Source organism: Chrysochloris asiatica, unplaced genomic scaffold, assembly GCF_000296735.1.
Source record: "Chrysochloris asiatica unplaced genomic scaffold, ChrAsi1.0 scaffold00022, whole genome shotgun sequence".
Classification (NCBI taxonomy): domain Eukaryota; kingdom Metazoa; phylum Chordata; class Mammalia; order Afrosoricida; family Chrysochloridae; genus Chrysochloris; species Chrysochloris asiatica.
The window spans coordinates 14,597,384-14,611,082 of NW_006408540.1; the positions used below are offsets into that span (position 1 = coordinate 14,597,384).

Here is a 13,699-nt window from a genome sequence, read left to right on the forward strand (position 1 = left end):
AACAACTCTTTCTTCCTGTCCATTTCATAGTCCTTAGGATGCCTCCAAAAAGAGCAAATAGAATCTTAATTCTGTGGGTATGAGTGCCTTTTAAATAACAGTATTCAGAGCTGCCTAACTCAAATGTCATTTTACAATAAATTCATTGTGAAACTGAAATGCTTTGACTGGATTCCCTGGGCAATCTGCAATGGCAACGTCCAGGAGAAACGTTTTTGTGTTGATGTCCTCTCCATACTCTTCTTTTGGATTGAAGATTTTAGTTATTACTTTCAACTTGTTTGGTTGTTCTGTTTTTTAGCTATAGCCAAAAGGTTAGTTATACATTTTCAAGTCTTCTCAGGACACAAACATTTGAAATTAAAAACTACAAAATGTTCACACATTGCATTCAACAAATGTCATTGTTCCTTGCAGTTGAAATAGAGTGATGAGATTCATCTACTTTACATTTTCCCTAAAAAAAGAAAGAAGGCAATTCAAAACAGAATTCTTCCTAATGGGTATGTGTGTATAATGATTTTATGTGTGCATGTTCTTGTTGCTAAGTGCTGTCAAGTCTATTTTGACTCACAGAGACCCTGTATAGGGTTTCCAAGGCTGCAAATCTTTGCAGAAGCAGAAAGCCTCATCTCTCCCCCAAGGAACAGCTGATGGGCTTGAACCACCAAACCTGTGGTTCACGGTCAGTGTTTATTCTTACAAAGCCACTGTGTTCCCATTATATATGTTGTTGCTACATGCCATCAAGTCAAATCCGACCCTGTATAGGGTTTCTAAGGAGTGGCTGGTGGACTTAAACCAAGGACCTATTGGTTAACAGTTCAGTGCTTATACTATAGTACCACACCAGAACTCCCATTATGTATGCATATTGTTGTTAAGTGTCCTCTAGTCAGATCCAACCCATAATGAACCTGTATAGATTTCCGAGGAGTGGCTGGTAGGTTATATACATGCAACAATAAAGACTAGAGTGCTTCAAAATGTTCATAAAAATTCCATTACGTTTTAATTCCATTTCCCACGTACACATATACACATAATATATGCTAAAATTGCACATTAAAACTTAGTTTTAATATTATGAGTATTTATTAAGAGAACTATGCCACAGTTTTCATTTCATACAATAAGAAAAAAATAAATCACAAAAATAATAGAAAGATGAACATCGTAAGGACTGTGTGTTGGTATTCTCTAAAGGAGAAAAATATGAGCTGATTTGTCCTATTACTGCTATTGAAATTTTGAGAGATGTTCTCTGGCTATAAAAAATGAAACTGAGAAATCTAGACTCAAAAGTACCAGTTTTTAGAAATGCTTATCATACAGACAATTTGAGTTACACTGAACTTGAACTTGTTACTTATGTACAAGTAGCCATATAAGTCTTTGATTTGTTACTAGATAAGTAAAAATTTCAGGTTTTAAAGGACAAAGTTCCTGTTTTCATACTCACTTGCAACAATACGTCTTCCATCTGCTAAGATCATTTCTCCATTTTCCACTAGAGTTTTCAAAATACAGGTGACATTTGTTGGAGCCTTGTCTGCTTCATCTACTACAAGAATATGGCCCAACTTTACTGCTTTCACCTTCAAAGATAGAAAATTTATCAGAAACCAGAGTGAAAACAACCGTTTTAAAAATCATTTACTGTTTTGGATTTGTAACAGTTAGTTTAAGTCATATGTTCGTGATCACAAAAAAAGTCCTCAGGAAATCTGGAACTAAAACTTATCTCCATCATAAGATTCACATAGTCACCAAATGTGCTAACTCTATATTGTTGTTAGGTGCCCAGGTTGTCGTGAAGTGCCATCGAGTCAGTTCCAACCCATAGCGACCCTGCATAGGGTTTCCAAGGAGCAGCTGATGAGTTTGAACCACCGCCTTGCAATTCAAACTGCTTTACAGCCTAGTGCTTTAACCCACAGCGCCACTCCAGAACTCCCCTCCAATTCAAAATGATACCATGCACAATAGAACAGAACACTGCCTGGTCCTGCGCCATCCTCAAAATTTTATGTTTGAGCCCATTGTTGCTGCCACTGTGTCCATCCATCTTGGTGGTCATCCTTTTTTGTTTTGCTGACCCTCTACTTTATCGAGCATGATGTCATTTTCTAGGGATTGGTCCCTCTTGATGGCCAAAGTACATGAGATGAAGTCTCACCATTCTTGCTTCTAAGGAGAATTTGGCTGTACTTCTCCCAGCAGGCTATGATACTTTCAATATTCTTTGTCAACATCATAATTCAAATGTATCTATTCTTCTCCAGTCTTTCTTATTCATTGTTCAGCTTTCATATGCATATGAGACTGAAAATACCATGGCTTGGGTCTGGTGCACCTTAGTCTTTAAATGGATATCTTTGCTCTTAAAAACTTTAAAAAGGCCTTTTGCAATAGATTTATCCAATGCAATATATTCTTTGATTTCCTGACTGCTGCTTCCATGAACCATGCTTGTGGATCAAAGTAAAATGAAATCCTTGACAACTTCAATCTCCTCTATTATAATGTTACCTATTGGTCCTGGTGTGGAGATTTTTGTTTTCTTTACATTGAGTTGAAATTCATACTGAAGGGTGTGTTCTTTGATCTTCATCAACAAGTGTTTTAAGTCCTCTGCTTTTAAGATCATGTCATTTATTAATGCGTCTTTCTCCAGTTCTGATGCTCTTCATTATGTAGCCCAGTTTCTTGGATTATTTGCTCAATATACAGATTAAATAAGTATGGCAAAAAGATACAACCCTGGTCACACCTTTCCTGATTTTCAACCATTCTGTATCCCCTTGTTATGTTCAAACGACTGCTTCTTGGTCTATGTACAGGTTCTAGAATTCCTGTTTTTCTCCTAGTTATCCATAGTTTGTTTATCCATATTAGCTACATAGTCAAATGCCTTTGCATTTTCAGTAAAGCACAAATAGACATCTTTCTGGTATCCTCTGCTTTCATCCAAGATTCATCTGACATGATCAATCATATCTCTTGCTCCATATAATCTTCTGAATCTGGTTTGAATTTCTGGTAGTTTCCTATTATTGTCCTGCTATCACTGTTTGTGAATTATCTTAAGCCAAATTTTACTTTCATGTGATATTCACGATATTGTTGGTAATTTCTACATTCTGTCATATCACCCTTCTTCAGAATGGGTAAAAATATCAATCTCTTCTAGTCAGTTAGACTATCAATCTCTTCGAGTCAATTGTTTTCATGATTTCTTGGCATAAACCAGTGAATGCTTCCAATATTGCATTCATTTGTTGAAACATTTTAATTGGTATTCTGTCAATTCCTGTTTTCAGTCAAAGTTTAGAGGGCACCTTGGACTTCTTCATTTAGTATCATCGGTTCTTGATCATATGCTATCTCCTGAAATGGCTGAATGTTGACCATTTCTTTATGACTCTGTATTCCTTCCATATTCCATTAATGCTTCTTGCATCATTCAATATTTTGACCACAGAATCCATCAATATTGCAATTCAGAGCTTGATTTTGTTTTTATTCAGTTCTTTCAGCTTGAGGATTGCTGAGCATGTTCTCCCTTTTTGGTTTTCTAATTCCAGGTCTTTGCAGTTTGCTATCTACTCAAGCTGCCCTTTGAATTTTTCTCTTTAGCTCTTTTACTTCATCATTGCTTCCATTAACTTTAGCTACTCTACATTCAAGGGCAAGTGCCACTGTCTCTTCTAACATCCATTTTGGTCTTTTCTTTCTTTCCTGTCTTTTAAATGATTTTTTGCTTTCTTCCAGTATGAGATATTCTTCATGTCATTCCACAACTTGTCTGGGTTTGGGTCATTAGTGTTCAATGTGTTAAATCTTCTTAAGATGGTCTCTAAATTCAGGTGGAATATATTCAAGGCAGTGTTTTGGCTTCTGTGGACCTTTTCTAATTTTCTTCAGCTTCAGCCTGACCTTACATAGCATAATTACTGATCTGTTCCACAGTCTTCCCATGGCCTTGTTTTGGCTGATGATATTGAACATGATGTCTCCATCACCTTTTACCATTGATGTAGTCAGTTTGATTCCTGTGTATTCCATCTGGTGAGGTTCATGTGTACAGTCACCTCTTGTGTTGTTAAAAAAATATATTTGCAATGAATGAGACATTGGTCTTGCAAAATTATATCATGTGAGCTCCAGCAACATTTCTACCATCAAGGCCATTTTTTCCAACTACTAAAAAATAGTTGTTTCCAACTTTGCATTCCAATCACCAGTAATTATCAAGGCATCTTTATTGCATGCTTATCAATTTCAGACTGAAGAAGTTGGTAGAATTTTTTGATTTTTTCATCATTGGCTTTGGTAGTTGGTGCATGAATTTGAATAATATTTGATCAATTATTGAAATTTTTTTTCTGATGAATATGATGCCATTTCTCTTCAATTTGTCATTTCCCCAAATAGTAATCCATATGATGTCTGATTCAAAATTGCCAAAACCTGTCCATTTCAGCTCATTAATGCCTAGGATATTGATCTTTATGTATTCCATAATGTTTCGATTATCAGGGGAGCTGACAACTGTTTCTTCTCATCTTGAGTCATGCCCCATCAGCAAATAAAGGTTCCGAAAGCTTTGCTGCATCCATATCATTAAAGTCAACTCTACTTTGTGGGGGAAGCTCTTTTTAAGTGGTATTTTGAATGCCTTCCTGAAGGGCTCATTTTCCGACAGCCTCAGAAATCCTATACACGGTCGCTATTAGTCAGAACTGACCTGGTAGTACAAAACCACCACCATCGGGGTCAATGAGAGGGAATACTCAGTGAATTTAAATGTCAACTCAAAGAATTTGCTTTAAATAATAAGAGATATTTCATAAGAGGGAGTGTGGTGGCGCCATAGGATAAGCACTAGACTACAAGCCACAAGTTCTGTGGTTTGAGGCATTCTGCTCTCTCAAAGATTGAAATCCTCGGAAACCATAGACGGGATTGCTGTGAGTCAAAATTGATTCTATAGCACTTAACAACAACAACAATCTCATAACAGAAACGGGACCATTTCATCTAATTTTCAGATTGCCTAGTTTGGGGCAGTAGTTTCATGTAAATATAAATAAGACAAAGGTGATTTCCTCTACCACAAGTATTTTATTCCACATTCCTGAAAAAAAAAAAAAAGGAAGCTTTTTTTAATTTTATAGTAACAGTAAGTTGAAGTAACAATGAGGAAAAATAATGTCTTAACCTTAGTTTTAACATATAGCCCCCCCAAAATAGGGGCCAAGCTAGGAGAGTTCAGGCAGGAGACCCTGAAGAGTCTGGACCATCGATGGTCCCATGATGCTTGTTGGTACCATTGCTGCAAAGCAAGGTCACCCCTGGTTGCCCAGTATTCTGGGTCTCAAATATGGAAGCTGAGGACTGCATTTTCATAGCTGCTAAAAAAAAACCCCACCATTCTTAAAAACATTATAGCAACCCTACTTAATTTCAACCTATACATTTTATTTTTAAATTCTAGAATGCAAAAGAAATCAATAATGAATTTCTGTCATTCCTTGAATCTCTCACTCTGGAGAGAGAACAGAGGAAAGATGTTCTTTTTGCAGTAATCTACATGTAAATATCTGTACCCCAATCAATACATGAACAAGTTAGAATCCATGGGAGATTTTGCTCCTTTCAAGGGTCAAATTCATTCCAAAAATAGTTGAAAATAGTCATGTGATTTGAGTACTAACCAAAGGCGAGTCTTCATATACTATGAGTCCATCTTTAACAGAGGGTTGAAGAGTAAGGGTTTGTACCGTGGTATCCCTAAAATGGAAACAACACATTTTATGGTTAGTGAGGAAATGAACTGATGTTTGATGATGAACAAAAATATAACACAAGAGCACTTCTGTTTTCTTCTTGTTCACCATCCTGCTTTTTCCTGAGATGAGTAAAAATTCCATTCAGCAACAGAATTTTGAAAATGTAATATAAATCACAAGGGTTTGGGAATCAACCCAGGGGTCCAGGGTGTCCCGGTTCTTTACATCTCTTTCTCCTTCTGGTAATTTCCTTTGTGACCTTTCACTCCTGAAAATCATCTCCAGAGAGGGAGGAGGAGGGAAAACAAATTACACACACACATATGGAGATACAACAAGTTCATGGAAAATGGAATTATATGATAAGGGAATTTTCCCACAAACTTTTCGTAGCCCTCTTGTTCATCTGCATGTTTGTGTATGTGTGGTTGTTGTTTGTTAGGTGCCGTCTAGTTGGTTTTTATTCATAGTGACAAAACACTGCTCAGTCCTTAGCCATCCTCACAATTGCTGTTCCGTTTGAACCCATGGTTACTGCCTCTGTGGTAACTCATCTTGTTTGAGGTCTTCCACTTTTTTGCTGACCCTCCACTTTACCAAGCATGATGTCCTTCTCCAGGGACCAATTCCTCTGATGACATGTTTGAAGTGTGAGAGACAAAGTTACATCATCCTGATTTCTAAGGAGCATTCTGGCTGCACTTCTTCCAAGAGAGATTTGTTAGTTCTTCTGGAAGTCCGTGGTACTTTCAATATTCTTTTTCAACATCATAATTCAAACACATCAATTCTTCTAAGGTCTTTCTTATCGTCCAATTTTCACATGGATATGAAGTGACTAAAAATACTATGACTTGGGTCAGGTGCGCCTTAATCCTCAAACATATAAATATACACACACACACGCACATGTACATATTTATTTGCATACATATAAATATATATTTACATACATGTAATATATATTTACATACATGTATTTACATACATGTAATTCTCAAATATATATTTACATGTATGTGTGTGTGTATATATACATATACATATATATATAGAGAGAGACAGAGACAGAGACAGAAAGAGAGAGTCCTGGTAGAGTGTATCAACTTTTTTATTTTAATGGGCAACTTCAACATAACAAATAATATATATATATATATATATATACATAATATATACAAATATATATATATATATACATATACATATACATATACATATACATATATATATATTGTTGTTGTTATATACCATGGAGTCGGTTCTGACTCATAGCTAAATCTTAAAGGGAGCAGAAAGCCTCATCTTTCTCCCGTGGAACAGCTGGTAGTTTCGAACTGCTGACTGTGAGATTAGCAACCTGATTCGTATGTTTTGATGGCCATGTGGCCAATTAAAGCCAGTCTATGGATTACATGGCGTCCTGGTGTGGCACTGTGGGTTAATGTGCTGGACTACAAAATCGGCTTGAACTACAAGGTTGGCAGTTCAAGCTCACCAGCTGCTCCTTGGAAACCCTATACAGAGTCGTCATGGGTCAGAAGTGACTCGATGGCACTTGACAACAACATCATGGATTACATAGGAGTCCTGGTGTGGCACTGTGGGCTAATGTGCTGGACTGCAAAGCCAGTCTGAACTGCAAGGTTGGTGGTTCAAGCTCACCACCACTCTTTGGAAACCCTATACAGGGTTGCCCAGACTCACAAAGGCACTTAACATGGATTACATTTTCATGCTCAATAGGCTGCCACTATGTGACATTAAGGAAAGTGAAAAGATACTGTGACAATTTATTAGTGCTTATTAAATTTTGGTGTGAATGAATTATAATCACATATCCTTTTTCTGTATTACTAGGTCTTGTAAATTTACCTTAGGACACTATTTAATGCTTCTTGAGAACAAGTTAAGTTTTAGAGTTTTAAACAAATCAAGAACAGAGTTTAATTAATCTCACTTAAATTCACTGTTAATATCCTAGCAATAGAGGAAGGGGGTGGATGAGAAAGGGAAAGAAATGTGTTCACACAGATTTTTATAGCAACACAACGAATTTCTCACCTCATCTGTCACATATTTAATGGGCAACAATATGACACCTCCCAGTACCAAAATGGGAAAAGGAACTCTTGCATCATTGTCAGTAAAAAGGAGAAATTCGGTCCTTATCTGCCTAATTATAATGCTTCAAAACAGATGAAGAACAGTAGATGCAGGCTGAACTCTAGCTTTAAAAAGGCAAATAAAATTTCTCTGTAGCACACAGCTTGTCAAAGTAGATTTCTCAAGGGACTTTTGTGCTAAAAATAGCCATAGGTTTGAAAGAACAAGAAAAAATCAGATATTTTCAGAAAGAGACTACAAATGAGGATAGAAAACAAATGGGAATTATGGTTTTCAGTGGAGTTTTCTGTAAGAAGGAGGAATTTATAGTATAAGAATGGAATTGTTCTGTTCTTACTATTGATTCTTTCCTCTTAAACATCAAAGGAAAAGCAAAGATTAGTAAAATATGTAAAATTTGTTGAGTTAAAGTTGATTGGCTTATATTTCAGTGTTGTTACTGCTGAGTTGGTTCCAACTCATAGTGACCCTTATAGGTTTCCAAGGAGCAGCTGGTGAGTTTGAACCACTGAACTTGTGGTTCAAACTACCCTTGCGTTCCAGTGCATTATTCTACAATGCCACACCAGGGCTCAATGTTTTTATTGTTGTTAAGTGCCATCGAGTTGATTCCGGCCCATAGCGACCCTATGTAGGGTTTCCAAGGAGCAGCTGGTGAGTTTGAACCACTGACCTTGCAGTTCCAAATGACTTTGCAGCCTTACATATTTGCTCACAACGCCACACCAGGACTCCAGGCTCAGTAGGGTACTCTAATTATAACATATAGTGTTTAAAATAACCCACTACCCTTTACATAAGGAGCTCTGGTAGCATAGTGGTTATGAGTTGGGCTGCTAATTTCACAGTTAGAAGCTCCACGGGAGAAAGATGAGGTTTTCTGCTCCCATAAAGATTTACAGCCTCAGAAACCCTATATAGGTTTGCTATGAGTCGGAACTGACTCCACGGCACATAGCCACTACCAATACCATCTATATAGTTACTGAGAACATCAAGAAAAAAGCATGCTTTCCAAAAACGAAGTATCCGATTGGAGTCCTGGTATGGCGCTTCAGGATAATGCACCGGACTACAAGGTCAGTTTGAACGGAAAGATTGATGGTTCAAACCCACCAGCTGTTTCTCAGAAATCCTATGCAAGGTCGCTATGGGTCAGAACCAACTCAATGGCACTTAACAACAACAAGTATATGATTATGTTTTAAGCCTCAATTTTAGTGATTAAGGTAACACCCATTGTCATGGGTAGCATATTAGCTTTTTCTTTTGTTTTATTTTACTGTGATATTTTAACAAATAAATAACACACAAAAAACACATTTGAAGTCCTTTCCAATTTCATTTCCTTTTCCTCCCCTGAATTAGGTGCTTATTAATCCCACATGTGTTTTCATGGTTTTTTTAGACATCTGAAAATGCTGAGAATCAAGAACTTGTGTTGTTTGGTTATTGTAAGTGTTAAATGAGAAGTAAGTATATTGATAAGGAGTTCTGGTAGCGTAGTGGTTACGAGTTGGGCTGCTAAACTCAAGGTCAGCAGTTTCAAACTACCTGTTTCAAACTGAAACAACTGTTCTGTGGGAGAAAGATGAAGCTTTCAGCTCCTGTAAAGATCTACAGCCTCGGAACCCTATGCAGGATTACTGTGAATCAGAACCGACTCCACGGCACACCACCACCAGCACCACCATACAGACAGTGTAAACATCATTCTGCAACTTTCTTTTCTTGCATAAGTAAATTATGTTTTGAGATTTATCCATGTTAGTATATATAGCTTGATTCATTCATTTCTACTGCTTTACATATAGTATTCCACCAAATGAATTTATTTATTTCATAGTGGTTATGAATTAGGCTGCAAACCGCAAGGTCAGCAGTTTGAAACTACCAGCTGTTCCGCGGGAGAAAGATGAGGCTTTCTGCTCCCGTAAAGATTTACAGCCTCAGAAACCCTATGTTGTTGTTGTTAAATGCCGTCAAGTCGGTTCCAACCCATAGCGACCCTGCACAGGGTTTCCGAGGGTGTAAATCTTTACAGGAGTAGAAAGTCTCATCTTTCTCCCGAGGAGCGGCTGGTAGTTTCGAACTGCTGACCTTAAGGTTCGCAGCCCGATTCGTAACCACTATGCTACCAGAAACCCTATACAGGGTCGCTATGAGTTGGAATTAACTCCACAGCACACAACAACAACAACAACTTTCTTTGCCTGAAGGGCATTTTTATCATTTTTATTTCTGGCTATGATAAATCACTATTGCTATCCATATTTTTCAACATGTTCCCTTAGGCACACTGTCTTTTATTTATTTATTTTTTTTAAAGATTATACTTTGTTTCATTACAATGATTATAATCCCTTCCATGTGCCATCAGTTAACAGTATTTCTCCCTATTCATTTTAGCTCTTTTTATTTTATTTTTAAACACTCAGGCATATATGTATGGCACATTGTCTTACAGTGAAAACACACGTTCTGCTACAGCAAAATTAAGAGATTTATTTACAGTCCAGTCTGTATCGGTAAGATGTCCAAACACACAGAGTGAAGATGGTTGCTCCACCTGATAGTGAGGAAGAAGACATTTTGTAGAGTTAAAGCAGAACCAAAATTATAATTAACTGAAAGACAATCAGGGGAGTGAAGGGTGAGATATTTCAAAGAGAAGATTTAGCAAGGATAGGTGGATAAAACAAAAGGTTTCAAAAATCCCATTAACTTTTAATTCCATTTTCCCATGACCTTTCTGAAGCATTCTTGTCAATGTGGGGTTACATGATTCGTTAAGGGACATGCTCTTTAGTTCATTACAGGATGGGGTTTTCTGGAATCTGATATTAAAAATGCTTTCTCAATCAAGTCAGTTTCTGGAGGTCCGCTGTAAAGATTTATCAATAGTACTGTGCATCAAGATCCTTCAGGTAAGCTACCCCATCTTGCACATGTCTGAGTACAGTGGGAAGACCCTCTGGGCATAAACATCAGAGGATTAAAGAATTCCTCCTTAAGTCTATGACAGGTCAACACCAAGGAGAGAGGGACTGCTGTGAGAAAAGGCAGCATTAAAATCCAAATGGATTCTTGACATGTTAAGACTTTAAGGTGGAGTAAAGGCTCTACTTTCAGACAGTTCTCTTTACACACACCAAGCGCTTCTGATTTTAGACTCTCAGACAACATACCCAGAAGGGACTTGTGGAAATCTTCACTTTAGTGATACTGCCAAACTGGACCAGCTTGCACTAACATCTGTGGTAGAAAAGTTTTTATTGTTCAACATCTTTGTCAACAATAGATACAGGAATGGGTTACCCTGTAAGCAAGGTAGGCACAGGTTTAACTGTGATAACCTGCTAATCTGGGGCAAACATGAACTTGTTCACTATAGGTAGCAGGTAAGCATAAGTAAGTGCATGCTTATCTTGCAAGTGAAATTTTTCACTACAGCTTAGTAAGTAAGCACAAGGAAGCCTGTGCTTACCTTGTTTATGGGATATGCCATCCTTGTGAGGAATTACAACTTGGACAAGAGGCTTTGATTCTGTAAAAAGGTACTGTGGGGTTGGGAGAGAGACAGATGATAGCCATACCTAGAAGAATCTTTGATATGGTGAAAAAATAGGAAACTATTCACTGCAGATTCACAAGTAAGCACAAGTAGACCTGTGCTTACCTTGCTTATTGGGTACTGTGACACTGAACTAAGTCATATCAGTCTTAGTTTTTCTAATCAGATACATGTGAAACAATGTCTTATTATTTTAACTAGTATCTTCTTGCTTACTGTCTGAGGCTGAGCATTTTCTGCTGTGGCGCTGTAGGATCAGCACTGCACTGTGAGTCACAGAGTCAGCAGTTCAAACCCACAACCTGCCCCTTGGAAACCCTATACTGGATAGCTATGACCCAGAACTGACTTGACAACACTTAACACCAACACTCATCATTAGACTTTCCTCTTGGGGGAATGTCTACATCATATGCTTATTCCATTATTTATATATCACTTGTTTTTGTCTTACTTATTTGTTGGAGCTCAATATTCAGGATACTAGTGCTTTGTCTTTCTAGGTTGTAAATATCTTTTCCCACTGAGCCTTGTTTTCCACTAGCATTTTCTGATGTATGTTGTTATTAAGTGCCATCGAGTTGGTTCCAACTCACAGCGACCTTGTATAGGGTTTCCAAGGAGTGGCTGGTGTGTTTGAACTGCTTATCTTGTGGTTAGCAGTCCATTCTTATTGTAGGTTTCCTTTGTGTGTGGCAGATCGAGTTTTAAAGTTAATACAATGATTCTTTTACAGAGAATACTTGATAAAGTCTATTGCTCTGTATTTATGAGTATCTTGGGCCAAAAGTTATTAATTCTCCACATAAATAAAGATCCTCAGAGAAGATTTTATTTGCTACAATTTCAATTCTAGTTTCATTTGATCCTCCAAATGACTTTGAAATATAAGTTAAACCAGGAGGAATAATCTTAATAATATTACAGAGGAAAAAAGTTAAACATACCTTAGTCACATGTCCTTAGCCTAGAATTTTGTAAAGAGATAGCTTTGCGGTGTCTAGCAGTTACTAGTATAGTACTGTTTGATGATTTCATTAGAATTTTCAGCTAATTGCTGACATTTATGTTAACACCGATTGTTCTCACTTCTTACTAACTTACAAACTAAAGCTGTCCATCCATTAAAGTTGGTGTCAATAAAGGGGCTACTAAAAAAAATTCTGTACAGAGTCCTATTTTTTTAACTCTGTGATTTAAAGTTGTCGCTGTTGTTTTTTAATTAAGTCATTAATGTTTCAAAGTTAATTTTAAATGATCCCAAAGGCAATAAACATAATTAAATTGTGTAAAGACCAGGCTTTAGTCAAAATAAGGAAAGGAAATTAGTCTCTGAAGAGCAAGCACAATCTGTTCTAAATGTTGCTTGTAAGGATGGTACACCAAGCTAACATCTTTTATTGAAAAGCAAAAGATTTCAAAATAGTGATGTTTATTTTGAGGATGATATTTGAGTGAGTTGTACTTTAATTGGTTTGTGAGAGCTTTCTTTTGGATAATAATAATAGTAAAACATAAGAGTGCAGAAAGATGTGAGTGTCGACACAAGGTGAAAAATCTAACCAGGGTCACCGAACAATACGTATTATGCTGTTGAGAGTTGGCTGCAACCCACAGCAACCCTATGTACAACAAAACAAAACATTGTCTGGTCCTACAGCAAAGAACAATATGTTAAATGAAAGTATTCACCAAAACACAGTAAAATACTTAAGAGTTCTTTTGTAAAGTGTGAAGGAAGACATACAAGAATTTCAAACAGCTGACAAAAATTTTTTTAACTTTATAGTTCATTAAAATAAATATGAGTCCTGGTGTGGCACTGTGGGTTAATGCGCTGGACTGCAAAGTCAGTTTGAACCACAAGGTCGTTGGTTCAAGCTCACCAGTCACTCCTCAGAAACCCTATACAAGGTTGCTATGGGTCGGAACTGACTCCATGGCACCTAACAACAAACAACAACATACAAGAATCGAGATTCCCTGGTGGCACTGTGGGATAAGCACTTGACTGCTAACTGCAAGGATAGCAGTTCAAACGCCCCAGCCATTGTACAAGAGAAAGATGAGACTCTCTGCTCCCCAAAAGATTCAATCTCTGAAACCTTCTATAGGGTTGCTATAACTTGAAGGCAATGGGTATATAGAATGTTGTGATTATGAAGTGCCGTCGAGTCAGTTCCGACCATAGTGACCCTGTATC

At 37.2% G+C, this 13,699-nt stretch overlaps 1 protein-coding gene across 1 annotated transcript in view; it reads right to left on the minus strand.

The window, feature by feature from the left end:
• Positions 1-13,699, minus strand: part of VWA8 (von Willebrand factor A domain containing 8) — a 518,389-nt gene that overhangs the window by 199,634 nt on the left and 305,056 nt on the right. Inside the window, exons 22-23 of the mRNA XM_006837608.1 lie at positions 5,721-5,796; positions 1,463-1,598 (exon numbers count right to left, since the gene is read on the minus strand). Of these exons, the coding sequence (XP_006837671.1) occupies positions 1,463-1,598; positions 5,721-5,796 (212 nt within the window). The remainder of the gene's footprint in view (positions 1-1,462; positions 1,599-5,720; positions 5,797-13,699) is intronic.